Below are 14,071 nucleotides of genomic sequence, written 5' to 3'. Positions count from 1 at the left end.
TCCAGCAACATCCTGCACCTCAGCTCTGTCCTGCCCCCCTGAATGACAGCTCCCAGCCAAAGAAAAAGAAGCAGTAATGGCAGGGGGGGAAAGAGTGAGATTGGGGGTTGGGGGAGCCTGTTCTTTGCTGTGCCTTGTTCCCCATCAGTAACCCCGCTGGGATCCGGGGCTTGTCCAGCAATGAGGGAGTTATAGGCAGAGCTTCATTTGTAATGAAAGAGGCTCTGGGGTTTGGAACTGCCTAGCCCAGAGATGCCGGGGCTACAAAATGCCAGGCCCAGAGGTGCCAGGGCTCAGCCCTGGAAAGCCTCGATACAAATTAAGCAGTGGTTTTAGGCGGCTGTCCCGGTACCACTCCCCAGGTCTGATGCAGCCAGGCCCCTCCGCCTGCCCTCAATTGGCTTCAGTGGGGTCACTCCTGATTTACACTCGCTCGGTGGAGCGAGAGGAGGATCCAGCCCTTGGCAGGATCATGCCAAGTGCAGTTGCATCCTGCCGCCAAACCGGCTCCTGGGACAAAGCACTTTTCTTCGGCTGGCTGCACAGGGCTGCCTGCAGCCCCACCTCAGGGGGTCAATGTCCAACCTCCGCCGCCCGCCTGCGAGCTGCTTAAAAGGGCAATGCCAGCCTTCCCTGGCACAGCCTGGGGCCGGGCGCCCAGTGTTTGCTAATGGGTGTGGCCGTGAGCCAGCAGCACAGTGCCCCAGTGAGAGGGTCTGTCAGCTTGTCCTGGGGGCCAGTGACCACCCAGCAACTTCCCAGCACTGGCTTTAGTGCCCACTCCTCATCCTCATCCTCATCCACTGTCATCTAACTTATCCCCCCCACCTGTCTGTCTGTCCATCCCTCCCCTACACACCCAGCATCTATCTATCCCCCCAAAACGCCTGTCTGTCCATCCAGCCCTACGCACCCATCACCTAGCGAGCTAGCTATCGGTCGCCCCGAGCGCCTGTCTGTCCATCCAGCCCTACGCACCCATCACCTAGCTAGCTAGCTATCCGTCGCCCCGAGCGCCTGTCTGTCCATCCAGCCCTACGCACCCATCACCTAGCGAGCTAGCTATCCGTCGCCCCGAGCGCCTGTCTGTCCATCCAGCCCTACGCACCCATCACCTAGCGAGCTAGCTATCCGTCGCCCCGAGCGCCTGTCTGTCCATCCAGCCCTACACACCCATCACCTAGCTAGCTAGCTATCCGTCGCCCCGAGCGCCTGTCTGTCCATCCATCTGAAGTTACACTGCGGGGACCAGCAATTTCAGCAGGGTGGGTCTGAGTGTGGCACCAAAGGTGTGTGGTCATGCGCACGAGACCCTGTTTGTGTGTGTGACAGAGATCATGTGACTCTGTGTGCGACCCTGTGTGTATGTGAGAGACCCTGTGTGTGAGTGATCACGTGACTCAACGTGTGACCCAGTGTGTGTGTGTGTGAGAGCCAGACCCTGTGTGTGAGCGATCACGTGACCCAGTGGTGCATGCCAGCAGGGTGGCTGGTGCTGCTGCCCGATGGGCTGGCCATGATGCGGGGCCCTGGCTATGTGGGAGGGCAGAGGGGCAGCATGAGGCTCCCCCAGCTCACTGGGCCTGGCTTGAGCTGGCCGAGCACTGTCGCAATCACACAGGCAGGACACCACAACCTGGCCTGTTTGCTTGTTCCCTCCAAGATCTGCTGCTCCAGCCAGGAGGGGACGGGGCGAAATATCAGGGCTGAGCAGCACCAGGGGACAATGCCTAATCAAGGGGCAGCCCCACACTGACGCGCCTCCGTTTGCCAGATGGGGCGCTGGAGAGCACTACCCAAGGCCCTCTTCCCACGGCACCTGCCCCCGTCTTTGCAGGGCTCCCCACTCCCCTCCCCAGCCCCCCAGGCAGAGTCCTGGGGCTGCAGCCCTGTGTCTCTGGGCCCGGGGCCCTTGCAGGGAAATCCAGTCGCTGAATGCCAACAGCCAGGCCCAAAGCCTCCACCCATCACACAGGCTGGTGGCTAAAGGCCCTGCCTCGGCTGGGTGCACTGGGGTGACAAGGAGCCCTTTGCCCTTTTAAGGCCCGGGGGTGGGCGTTGGCTGGGGCTGTCCAGGATGCCGGAGATCCTGGTCGGAAGCAAAAGGCTTCAGTGTTCGGTGCCGACTGGCCTGGCTGGGTAACAACCTGCTCCCTGGAACAAGGCGAAGGTAGGTTATGTGACATAATCGCCCCCGGCCCAGCCCTGGGGGCCCCGCGCCAGCGGCATGGGGCCCCCGGCCGCGCCCAGCTGGCGCCTGGCGCTCAGTAACCAGGGCTGTTGTGGAAACGCAGCATTCTCAGTGGGAACAGGAACTGACTTCCCCAGGCACCAGCCTGCGTTGTCAGCACAGGTGAGGCTCATGCAGGTAAAAGTCAAGGCCTTAGGGATGGGCCTGGGCGGCGGTGCCCTGCCCCCTGCCCAGCTGGGCTGCCAGGACCAGCTGTGCCCAGAGCTGGGGCCGGCGTTGGAAGATGGCATCTTTGTTTGCTGACCGGCTCGCCCTGGGCCCGGCTGGATTTTCTCTTCCAGCCCCGACATGGGAGCCATTCTGAATCGCTAGGTCCCCAGGGCACAGCCGCCTGGGCATCGGAGGGTCACAAGGGGACGCCCGCACTCAGCCATGCCCGAGCAGCCGGCCCGAAGGTGTGCAGGGGACCTCCGTCCCTGCCTGCCCAGGTTCGGCTGGCCTGGTGTTCTCGGAGCAGTGAGGGGGGTAGGTGGGCAGGGACGCTGTCTGATGCGCTCTCTGTCTGTCTGTCTGTCTGTCCCAGATGGGGGAGCCGGACAGCCCCGCACTCCGGGCTGTTCTCTTCGAGCAGCAGAAGGAGCTGTTCCCCAGCAGCACCCTACCAAGCCGAGATCCCCCGTTCGCCCTCCTGGAGCCAGCTCCCGCCCTGGAGAAGGGCTTTGACGAGTGGGCGGTCAGTGGGGGCAGCGTGAGTCGGGGGCCGGAGGCAGAGGTGGGAGGGGAAGAGCAAGCTGGGGGCTCGGACACAAGGTCCCCAGGTCACTGTAGGACACCTGCTCTGCAGGAGCATAGTGCTGGTCTTTGCCTCACAGGAACCGGGTCTGTGCTTCCCAGGGCCCTGCCCCAGTTCCTTAGCCTCCCAGGGGCCTGCCTGTCTCCTCGGGGCGGGGGTAAGGCTGGCCTTGACCCTCCTGCCAGCCTTCTAAGGCAGCCACCTTTGGGGAGGGAGCCAGCAGCACAAGCCACTGCACGGGCCAGGGGCCGGAGAAGGGTCCCATTGGGGCTGCAGAGATGGGCTTTGGCCCGGGCAAGGGTGGTCATGCCCCCATGCACAGTGGACGGGCCCTGGCACTGCCGAAAGTGCCAGCAGGCAGGGCCTGGCCAAGGCAGCAATTCCTGGCGCCTCAGCCCCATTCTGAGGCACGGAGACTGGCACTGCCCACAACCCCAAGGTGCCCGCTCCTGGGCATCTCCCAGCCGCATACCAGCCCAGCCTGGGCCTGCTTCCCAGGCCAGGCAGGCCAGGGCTGCCGGCTCCAGCCAACGTCCCCAGTGCCCGTTGCAGGGGCTGAACGACAGCGAGCCCGAGGACTTCCTCAACGCGATCATCAATCCCAACGAAGTGTACAGCCCGAGCCGCGCGCAGGCCTCCCCAGGCAGCGACAGTGGCATCTCGGACGAGCCCGGCTCGGACAGCCCCCAGCCCGGCTTGGGGGGCCCCAGCACCTTCTGCGCCATCATCTGCGACCAGAGCGACCCCCTCCACAGCAACGTGGTCTCCATCCAGCTGGGTGAGCGGGGTGGGGGCAGCCGGCCCTCTGCTGCCCGGGGTGGGTGGCTCTGGGGCACAGCTCCCTGCCCCTCCTCAGGCTGGTGTTTAGTGGGGGAGGAGTGCAGCCTTAGGGCGAGGGGAGTCAGTCATCCCCCTGAATCCTCCATGCTGCCCCACGGCTGCCTATGGGGTGGCCGCTGGAGATGAGCGCTTCCAGCCTGCAAGGGGGCAGCTTCAGCCGTGTAACCATCCGTGCCCCTCTGTCCATCAATTACCCCACCCCACCCCCATCTCTCTGGCCATCTGCACTTTGTACCCCTCAGCCCCGACGTCACCCCGGGCTTTGCCCCTCACCCCAGGAACAATAATCAACATTTTAGCTCCTGCTGGCCCCAAGGCCCAGCGGCACCTCCCCCCTCACAGCTGTGAAGCAGAGAGGCAGGGGGTCTGAGGGCAGCGTCTGAGGCCCCCACGCCCGGGGACACTTGGCCAGGTGGAGGTGGGCCATGGGGGTGGGCCGGAGGAGCAGAATCCCCACTCGGTCCCAGCCTTAGAGCTCCCCCCATTCCTGCCCCGCCTTTCCCAGGCTCTGCCCCAGGGAAGGAGCCATCCCTGACCCCTGTGCTGTGTTCTTGGCCCCAGGTGACTGGTCGCCCCCCCTGCTGATCCCTGACGCCTGCATCGTGAATGAGCTACCGTCTGCACCCCCGTCTGCTGTGGCCAGTCCTGGCACGGTGCCCATGGTGGTGAGCGCTGGGGACATGCAGGCAGCTGTGGCCCTGGTAAGTCGGCTCAGGACCCCCCTCCTCTCACACTGACTGTCCAAGCTGGCTTTCCAGCAGGGGGTAAAGGCCGGGCAGGGCTCAGCTCTCCATTGCCCACAGCAGCAGGGAAAACACTTTGTGAGAAGGTGGCAAATACCCCTGGTCCCCACCCACAGTCCCTGGGGAATTGCCCCCCATGCCCACCACCAAGAGCCCCTGTAGCTGAGCAGCTGCCCACAGTGACCGACGTGGTTCCCCAAGCCCTCACTTGTATCCTGGTCACTGTGGTTCCCATCTGCAGCAGAGAGAGGGTCATGCCCCTCCCCGGCCCTGAGGGATGTGGGGGGCTGGAGGAAGGGGAGGGAGGATCCTGCCCCGGGCTCTGCAGAAAGTGATTCTCTCCAGCAGCTGCAGTTCCCGGATCTGTTCCTGACGGACGAGGAGAAGCGGCTGCTGTCGCAAGAGGGGGTGTCCCTGCCCAGTAACCTGCCCCTCACCAAGGTACAGGAGCCAGCTGACATGAGTGTGCAAGTGGGAGGCAGCACCGGCCTGAGTGCGCCTCCAAGTGTGCAAGGAGCGTGCAAGCCTGCACGAGGGCACGTGAGCGTACCCGTGTGTGCAGGCCCAAGCAGGAGAGGGTGACTGCTGGTGCCAGTTTGCAGGGCAGAGCGAGTCCACAAGGGAGCCTGTCCTGGCTCCAGCATGCGACCAGCAGCTGCCAGCCCCACCAAACCGGTGCAGCTGGGCCCAGGGCAGGGAGGGGCCAGTCCAGCTCCACCCTCCTGGCCCCACCCGCCCCTGCGGGCCCTTGGGGTGCCCAGGGCAGGCGGGGCTCGGCCCTGGAGTGCAGAGCTGCAGCTGTTCACCCCCGGGGTGGGGGAGGCCTGGGGAGGGTCAGACAAGAGACAAGAACAGGGACTTGCCCCCCCAAACCAGCTCCCTGCAGCTGGGACCCCTGAGCCCTGGGGGGACGTGAGCCTGCCCCGCTGAGCTCTCAGGCTGTGTCTGCCCCCCAGGCCGAGGAGCGGCTCTTGAAGAAGGTGCGGAGGAAGATCCGGAACAAGCAGTCGGCCCAGGACAGCCGGCGGCGGAAGAAGGAATACATCGACGGGCTGGAGAGCCGGTGAGAACGGGGGCCCCTTGCGCACACACCGCGGTGGGCACGCACAGACCCCCTGCGAGGGCACTGCCTGCCCTGCTCAGAGCCAGGCACCGGGCTGCCCTTCTCCAGCAGATCCCGTGCCAAGGGCGCCAGCCGTCTGCCCTGACAGCCAGGTGTCTGTGCGTCCCGGGGGCAGGGAGTCCCTGGGCTCTGGTCGGGCAGCTGGCAAGGACCCGAACCCCCCTTGCTCTCTTCTCCTGGCAGGGTGGCAGCATGTTCAGTCCAGAACCAGCAGCTGCACAAGAAGGTGCAGGAGCTGGAGAAACACAATGTGTGAGTGCAATGCGACCACGAGCCCCTATGCCCCTCCCAGAGCCAGGAGAGAACCCAGGCGTCCTGGCTCCCAGCCCCCTTTTCCCCCCCGAAGATCAGGGTGCATTAGCAGAGCTGGGGGGAAGCCATGGAAGGTGCAGGGTGTCACGGAGTCCCAGGGCGATGCTCTGGACCTGCTCCCTATGAAGCCAGGCAGGACTCTGGGGCAGTCTCCTTTCTGTGAGCAGACTGTCCCCCAGGACACACAGCTCCCCCGGCTCCACCTTCCTGGGTCTGACCTCGGAGCCTTCAGCCTGTTCTGCCCCTCCATGCGCTTCCCACAGCGAGTCCACTCAGGTGGGGTCTTGGGGAAGCCAGAGGGTCCTGCCCCCCAACTCCGCAGTCAGACGTGACTCTCAGCCAGCCAGTAACACAGAAGGTTTATTAGACGACAGGAACATGGTCTAAAACAGAGCTTGTAGGTGCAAAGAACAGGACCCCTCAGCTGGGTCCATTTTGGGGGGGGGGCAGTGAGCCAGACAACCACGTCTGCACTTCACTCCATGTCCCAGCCAGCCCCAAACTGAAACTCCCCCCAGCCCCTCCTCCTCTGGGCTTTGTCCCTTTCCCGGGCCAGGAGGTCACCGGATTCCTTTGTTCTCCAACCCTTTAGCTCTCACCTTGCAGGGGGGAAGGGCCCAGGCCATCAGTTGCCAGGAGACAGTGTGTCGGCCATTTTTGTACACTGGCCCTTTGCTCTGCAACAATTACCCCCCTTATCCCACCCCCTAGAGACTTAAGAACTGCCTAGGGGAAACTGAGGCACCCCTACAGTATTCAGATGAAACATTAAGAACAGTCCCACTTCGTCACACAGGGGTATTGGAGGGTGGCTGGTGATGCAGGGGGCCCCTGACACGATGGTGGCTCAAAGGCCACTGGGTGAGTGAGCAGCCGGCCTGGCTTCGTTGCTGGGTTGTGTGGCCCCCTCCCGCCCCGAGGAGCCCAGCCCCTCGAACGCTGTCTCCTCCCCACAGGTCACTGCTGGGCCAGCTGCGTAAGCTGCAAGCGCTGATGAAACCCACGTCCAGCAAAGCAGCGCAGACCAGCACCTGCATCCTGGTATGGGCCGAGCTCCCACGCGCGGCCTGCTCCAGGGGGGCACAGAGCACGCGGCCCCACGCGCGGCCCGCTCCCGGGGGGCACAGAGCACGCGGCCCCACGCGCGGCCCACTCCCGGGGGGCACAGAGCACGCGGCCCCACGCGCGGCCCGCTCCGGGGGGCACAGAGCACGCGGCCCCACGCGCGGCCCGCTCCGGGGGGGCACAGAGCACGCGGCCCCACGCGCGGCCCCCTCCCGGGGGGCACAGAGCACGCGGCCCCACGCGCGGCCCACTCCCGGGGGGCACAGAGCACGCGGCCCCACGCGCGGCCCGCTCCCGGGGGGCACAGAGCACGCGGCCCCACGCGCGGCCCGCTCCCGGGGGGCACAGAGCACGCGGCCCCACGCGCGGCCCGCTCCGGGGCAGCACAGAGCACGCGGCCCCACGCGCGGCCCGCTCCGGGGGGGCACAGAGCGCGCGGCCCGCTCCGGGGGGGCACAGAGCACGCGGCCCCACACGCGGCCCGCTCCGGGGGGGCACAGAGCACGCGGCCCCACGCGCGGCCCGCTCCGGGGGGGCACAGAGCACGCGGCCCCCTCCGGGGGGGCACAGAGCACGCGGCCCCACGCGCGGCCCGCTCCGGGGGGGCACAGAGCACGCGGCCCCACGCGCGGCCCGCTCCGGGGGGGCACAGAGCACGCGGCCCCACGCGCGGCCCGCTCCGGGGGGGCACAGAGCACGCGGCCCCACGCGCGGCCCGCTCCGGGGGGGCACAGAGCACGCGGCCCCACGCGCGGCCCGCTCCGGGGGGGCACAGAGCACGCGGCCCCACGCGCGGCCCGCTCCGGGGGGGCACAGAGCACGCGGCCCCACGCGCGGCCCGCTCCGGGGGGGCACAGAGCACGCGGCCCCACGCGCGGCCCGCTCCGGGGGGGCACAGAGCACGCGGCCCCACGCGCGGCCCGCTCCGGGGGGGCACAGAGCACGCGGCCCCACGCGCGGCCCGCTCCGGGGGGGCACAGAGCACGCGGCCCCACGCGCGGCCCGCTCCGGGGGGGCACAGAGCACGCGGCCCCACGCGCGGCCCGCTCCCGGGGGGCACAGAGCACGCGGCCCCACGCGCGGCCCGCTCCCGGGGGGCACAGAGCACGCGGCCCCACGCGCGGCCCGCTCCGGGGGGGCACAGAGCACGCGGCCCCACGCGCGGCCCGCTCCGGGGGGACACAGAGGACGCGGCCCCACGCGCGGCCCGCTCCGGGGGGACACAGAGCACGCGGCCCCACGCGCGGCCCGCTCCGGGGGGGCACAGAGCACGCGGCCCCACGCGCGGCCCGCTCCGGGGGGGCACAGAGCACGCGGCCCCACGCGCGGCCCGCTCCCGGGGGGCACAGAGCACGCGGCCCCACGCGCGGCCCGCTCCGGGGGGGCACAGAGCACGCGGCCCCACGCGCGGCCCGCTCCCGGGGGGCACAGAGCACGCGGCCCCACGCGCGGCCCGCTCCCGGGGGGCACAGAGCACGCGGCCCCACGCGCGGCCCGCTCCGGGGGGCACAGAGCACGCGGCCCCACGCGCGGCCCGCTCCGGGGGGCACAGAGCACGCGGCCCCACGCGCGGCCTGCTCCGGGGGGGCACAGAGCACGCGGCCCCACGCGCGGCCTGCTCCGGGGGGGCACAGAGCACGCGGCCCCACGCGTGGCCTGCTCCGGGGGGCACAGAGCACGCGGCCCCACGCGCGGCTGACTTCTCCCCCCACCAAACACCCCCCCCACTCCCCGCTCCTGCACACACCCGCAGAGCCAGGGCTGTGCCCACGCTCACAGACACACACAGGCTGGGCCCAGCTGTGCCCCTCCCGCCCCCCTACTCCCTGCACCTGCACAGGGGCTGGGCTTTGAGCCTTCTCCCTCCTCCTGCAGATCCTGATCGTCTCCCTGGGACTCATCATCTTCCCCAGCTACAGCCCTCTGCGCAGGGGGTCGCGGGGCAGCCAGGACGACTATCAGCCCACTGGAGGTGACAGCTGGGATGCTGGGGGGCGGGGCTGAGCTTCCCCATAGACCCAGAGAGGGGTCAGCACCGAACACCCCAGCCTTAGGGCTGACCCTCCCCATTGAGCTCCCCAGAGGTGTTCCCCCTCAGGGCGGATCCGGGACCTTCCTGGTGCAGCCTGGCCCGGCTCTGCCCAAAGGGATCTGTCCAGAGACAGGGCCACCAACAGCATCTGTCTCCTCCTGTCAGCCTCTGACACAGGGCACTCCCCGCGCCCCCTCCCCGCTGGCATAGGGCCCCCCCAGCCGAAGGTGCCCCCACACTCCCGCCCTGCCAGCACAGGGTACCCCGCCCCGCCGACCCCCATCACAGGGCACCCCCCGCGCCTCCACCCCACTGGCACAGGGCCCTCCAGCACAAGGGGCCCCCTGCACCACCACCCCCGCTGACACAGGGCCCCCCCACCCCCCAGCACAGGGCACCCCCCATGCCCCTGCCCCACTGACACAGGGCGCACCCTGCCAGCCAGCCCCTAATCCTGCCCTTCCCCCCACACCCCAGTGATCTCCAGGAACATCCTGAACCAGGGGGAGTTCTCAGAACTGGCCGAAGCCCCCGGCCCCAAGGAGCCGTCGGCCCCAGAGCCTGAACCACCCCCGGGGGAGCAGCTGGGGTCCGAGGCTGCAGTGGAGGAGGGAGTGGAAGGAGCAGACGGGGGCCCAACCCTTCTGGTTGCCGGGAGCCAGAAAAAGGGCACAAACACGTCCGCTCAGGCCCAGCCGGAGCAGCAGGTGGCTCCCAGGGGGCTGCCCCAGGGGAACGGACCCGGAGCCAGCAGGAATGCAGCTAAGTCAATCCACGCCGACGAGATGTGAGGGGCAGCAGGGACCAGACTGGCCAGAGAGCTGCTTTCCCAGGGCTGGCTGGGGGGTACAGCATCTCCAGGGGTCCCCGGGACACCTGCCGTACCCCTCTCCCCACAGGCCCAGTTCACACTGGTGTCAGGGAGCCATCCCCAGCGCATGGGGCTCTCAGCTCTCACTCCCTGCCCAGCATCTCTGCGGCTGGGACATCCCACTCCGGTACCTCCTGCCGAGTCAGCTCTGGGGGCCCTGCTGGGGCGGGCGTCTGGAACAGCAATAAATCCCGTCCCTTCTGCCCTGCGGGGGCATTGCCAGACCTGGGACGAGGGGGGCCGCATGCAGCTCCCCAGCTGTGCTCTGAATGGCCCAGAGCTCCCTCCCCAACCCTCAGCCCCTGGGTCACACCAGGCTCCCCACGCAGGGGAGAGCCCTGGCCCACTGCTTCCCTGGGATGGGCAATGCGCTCGCAGCAGCCAGGCTGCCTCTCCTGCCTGCCCCATGCTGCCCTTCCCACAGGACAGCTCAGAGGCCAGGTAGCCCCAGGCAAGCGGACCAGCTCATCGGATCACCTTCCGAGCTCGGATTGAGCCACCCATGCCCTTTCCTGGGCTACCTGAGAGAGTCACCAGCCAGTGCTGGGCTACAGGCTCCCCAGCCGCTCCCTGCCCTCTGTGCTGCTGGGTCGTCCCCAGCCCTGGGGTCCTGCTCTGCACGGCACCTTTGGAATCGGCTCCAGCTGCCTGGCCGGGGCATCTCCCCCTGCAGTGAGGTTTGTAGCAAGCCCAGGAAGAGAGGAGGCTCCTGACGCCTTCAGCCCTCGTATAGATTGTGCCCATCACAACACGTCTTCCGTTCGTCTCGTAGCCTGGCCTTCCTTCTCCCTGTGCGGCCAGGTCTCCTCACGCTAAAGCCTGCCCACCTCTTTGGAGGTTGGCCGAGTGGTCATTCCAGTTCCCCAGGGGCCCGCTCAGCGACAGCTGCAGTCCATCGATTGTCGGTGAGCCGCGCTCTATGCCCGGCCCATCGCATGTCACTGTACCGGCTCGCGACGATGACATCCCACACTCCACTCTGCTGCCCGATCACTTCACTGGGGACTCGGTCGCGGGTTGAAGGTCCCAGAATTCTTCTTTCTGTCGCCCTCTCTGTGACAGACAGTTGCTGCTTCTCTGTCGTCCTCAGTGCCCACGTTTCACTGCCGTACGACGCAGCTGGCCGTACCGTTGAGCTGACGAGGCCTTTCTTTGGAGGGCACTCGTCAAGATCTAAAGAACTAACGTCCAGTATCCCTGCTCTCCCATGTCTGCAAGCTGGTCACCAAAATAACAACAACCTGAGTCTCACAGAGTCTGGACGAGCAGCAGCCGAGAGAGCAGGCAGGTTTTGAAGGAATTTCAGCACAATGGACCATATTTTCACTATAAACCGGAACACACGTTCCCTTTATGCATTGCCTTCGTCAAGATGAAAAAGCATTCAACAGTGTAGAGCTCAATGCAGGGCTGAAAGCTCTCGCAGAGCAGAGCGTCGACACAAACTATACCAAACTAGTAAAGGAATTGGCCATTGCGCTACCTTGAAAGGGTAATTGCGGCAGATGAATTGGGAGGATGGTATTAACGGGGAGCAGTGAAACCAGCTCAGATTCGCAGATGATATTTTGTTGATTGCCGAAAATACGAGCGGACTACAGCACATGCTGCAAGAGCTCAACACAAAATCAGCCAAGTCGGACTGAACAGTCACCGCTCCAAAATGAAATTTATGCGGCCTGGTACTTAGCGAAAAGCCCAAATAACAATCAAGAGAGAACCAATCGAAGAAGTTGAGCGATATGTCTATTTGGGCCGAGAAAGTAACATCAGGAAGATGAGCTCTCGTGAGAAAAGAAAGCATTCAAGTCCATGAAGGAGGCTTCTGACTGGAAGGAAATAAGTAGCCACAGTCAAGCTCCGCCCACAACCCCCAAACTCCACCCACAATTCCACACTACCCAGCTGTTTCTACTAAAATGCTCAGCCAGGCAATTGGCCACCATTAGGTTCCAGAGTCAGCGCTGTGCCCAAGGCTGCTGGCGCCTCTCTCTGTGCTCTCTGCTGACCCGGGGATGCAGCCCCGCGGGGTGGGGGTGGGGGGCAGTTTGGTGGGAACCAAAAGGGCTAGAAAGGTTCAGTTTTAGACAAAAGCGGTAATGCTGTCAGCTGCACTAGGCGCAGACGGGACACAGCGGGTCTGGGCGGAGCCTCCCTCCAGCGCGTGGCAGGGAGCCGGGTTCACATCGCAGGGGGTGCTCGTGGCACAGCTGTTTTCTATTATGAGCCCCCCCCCACCCTGTGCCAGTCGCAGGTGGCGTCTCCTGTGCGGGGAGGGATGTCAAATGTCTCTAGTTAATAAACTATCCTGTTTCATTTCCCCCCGGCTCAGCATTGGTCTGGGATGGGCGGCTCGGGGCACGGAGAATGAGCACACGTTGCTCTGAGGATCTCAAAGCACCTAACAGGCTCTGCAGAAACATGGGGTTTGCTTCACCTCGCCTGGAAATGCAGCTGCCTCTGGGGTGGGCCTCGGCAGCTGTTCAGCAGCAACATACACAACAGACTGGGCCCGGAAGTGAAGAGAAGCATCAGCTCCAAGCGGAGCTACGAGGGGAACCTGCCCTGGAGCCAGGGCTGAGGCACCGGGCGAGGGAAGCCCCGGCCTGCCAGGGGCTCATTTCAATCGAATCGCAGCACCCCCACCCCCACACCCCCGAGGCTTTGGGGTCAGCACGGCCTGCCAGGGGAGTGGCCCCCCACTGCGTCCCCCAGCCCCTAGCTTGGGTAGCCGTGCTGAACCCCCTCCTTACTGCGCGGCCGGGCAGGGCCCTGTGTCCTCCTGGTGCTGCTGGAGGGACCAGGGCCTGGGAGCTGCCTCAGCCGAGGCCGGCCCCACCTGTGAGCGACCGGGCTCCGGCCCTCCCAGGGCTCTGCTGATGGGCGGAGCAGGGCGGGAGGTTGGCTCTACACGGAGATTCCCATGAGCGAACAGTGCCAGCCTCCGCCCGCCTCCTCCAGCTGCCTCCCGAGCGCCCCAGCCCCGGGCCTGCCTGCACTGGGTGTCCAGCGGGGACTCGTGGCCACGGAGCAGCCGGGGTCAGGGGCTCTGGGAGCCGCGTGCACGGAGCCCATCAGGCCACTCAGCCCCTGGCAAAAGACATCTCAGGGGCTTACTGGGCCAAGGCTGCCGGGGGCTCATTGTCCCTGCCCTGAGCCCTGCTGCCGGCCTCGTGCCCCACCGTGGGGCCTTGGGATCTGGGGCCCTTGGCACCCACCTGCCCCGCTGGCAGTGGCCGACACACAGGGAGAGGCCAGGCCACAGCACCAGGCTCATTTCCACCCAGCTGAGCTGTTAGAAGCTGCAGCCGGGGCCCCCCCGTGCTCCCCTCCGACAGCCCCCCCCCACGCTCGCCTGCTCTGAGCCCCCGGGCGTTTGCGTCACTCAGGGAAGGAGATTTCCGTCCACGTGGGCGAGATGCTGCTCAGGGAGCCCCGAACCTCAGCCCTGCGCCAATGGGGCGGCCTCGCAGGCTCTTCCCAGACACTGCTCGGGTGGGGGGGTGGAGGGGGGACTTGGAACTGGGCCTGTGCCAGGTGCCTGGCCGGGGCTGACACCCCCCAGGAAGTGGGGGTGCTGCTTCAGCCATTTATCACAGCGCAGGGCAGCAAATCAGAGGGCGCCCCTCCCCGGGGCCCAGCGGTGCAGCCCCCCCGATGCACAATCATGCATTCACACATAGACTGCACACACCCCCACCCCCGGCCCCAGGATGAGGCGAACTCACATCGCTGGTCAGGGCAGCCCAACACCCCTGCCCAGCCAGGGCCCGTTACCCCTCACCAAAAGGCTTCTCCCTGCAGGCAGCTGGGGCAGCCCTGGGCCTAGACTTCGGCCCCCCTCCTGGGGTCATGTAGTAATTTTTGTTATCAGAAGGGGGGTCGTGGTGCAATGAAGTTTGAGAACTGTTGCCCTGGAGGATCCCCGCCTATGCAGGGGCCCGGGGGTACCCAGATGCCCAGGGGCCCAGGGAGGTACCTGGCTGCTTGGTGTAATGGTGGGTGTAATGGTGACAGACTCACGTCTCTTGCAGAGACCAAAGAAATCCCCCCGACCCCCGGTGAATTCTGCCCAGCGCCGTGGCCCCATGTGGTCACTCT

General features: G+C 66.3%; 2 protein-coding genes across 8 annotated transcripts in view; both read left to right on the top strand.

Annotated features, from left to right (window-relative positions):
- Positions 1–14,071, top strand: part of UBAP2L (ubiquitin associated protein 2 like) — a 403,300-nt gene that overhangs the window by 196,828 nt on the left and 192,401 nt on the right. The window lies entirely within an intron of this gene.
- Positions 1,171–12,290, top strand: CREB3L4 (cAMP responsive element binding protein 3 like 4). 7 transcript variants are annotated; one of them, XM_073322458.2, is made up of 10 exons: positions 1,171–2,170; positions 2,775–2,939; positions 3,537–3,762; positions 4,386–4,525; positions 4,913–5,008; positions 5,524–5,630; positions 5,874–5,942; positions 6,959–7,043; positions 8,943–9,039; positions 9,577–12,290. In XM_073322458.2, the coding sequence occupies exons 2-10, from the start codon at positions 2,775–2,777 to the stop codon at positions 9,888–9,890; spliced, it is 1,299 nt and encodes a 432-aa protein (XP_073178559.2). In that variant the 5' UTR covers positions 1,171–2,170; the 3' UTR covers positions 9,891–12,290. The 7 variants fall into 7 exon arrangements, with proteins under 7 accessions (XP_073178559.2, XP_073178557.2, XP_073178556.2 ...); XM_073322456.2 differs by lacking the exon at positions 1,171–2,170 and adding an exon at positions 2,180–2,353 and having other exon boundaries at positions 2,775–2,924; XM_073322455.2 differs by lacking the exon at positions 1,171–2,170 and adding an exon at positions 2,180–2,353 and having other exon boundaries at positions 4,916–5,008.

Source organism: Lepidochelys kempii, chromosome 24, assembly GCF_965140285.1.
Source record: "Lepidochelys kempii isolate rLepKem1 chromosome 24, rLepKem1.hap1, whole genome shotgun sequence".
NCBI classification, from domain to species: domain Eukaryota; kingdom Metazoa; phylum Chordata; order Testudines; family Cheloniidae; genus Lepidochelys; species Lepidochelys kempii.
Note: the sequence above shows the minus strand (reverse complement) of the source record. Positions and strands in the feature narration are given on the sequence as shown.

Excerpts from the sequence above, each read along its gene's own strand:
- CREB3L4 (XM_073322454.2), top strand. The coding sequence starts at position 2,228 with ATGGGGCCCCCGGCCGCGCCCAGCTGGCGCCTGGCGCTCAGTAACCAG. Across the intron at positions 5,009-5,523 it reads GTAACCTGCCCCTCACCAAG|GCCGAGGAGCGGCTCTTGAA; the intron begins GTACAGGAGCCA and ends TCTGCCCCCCAG. Across the intron at positions 5,631-5,873 it reads ATCGACGGGCTGGAGAGCCG|GGTGGCAGCATGTTCAGTCC; the intron begins GTGAGAACGGGG and ends TTCTCCTGGCAG.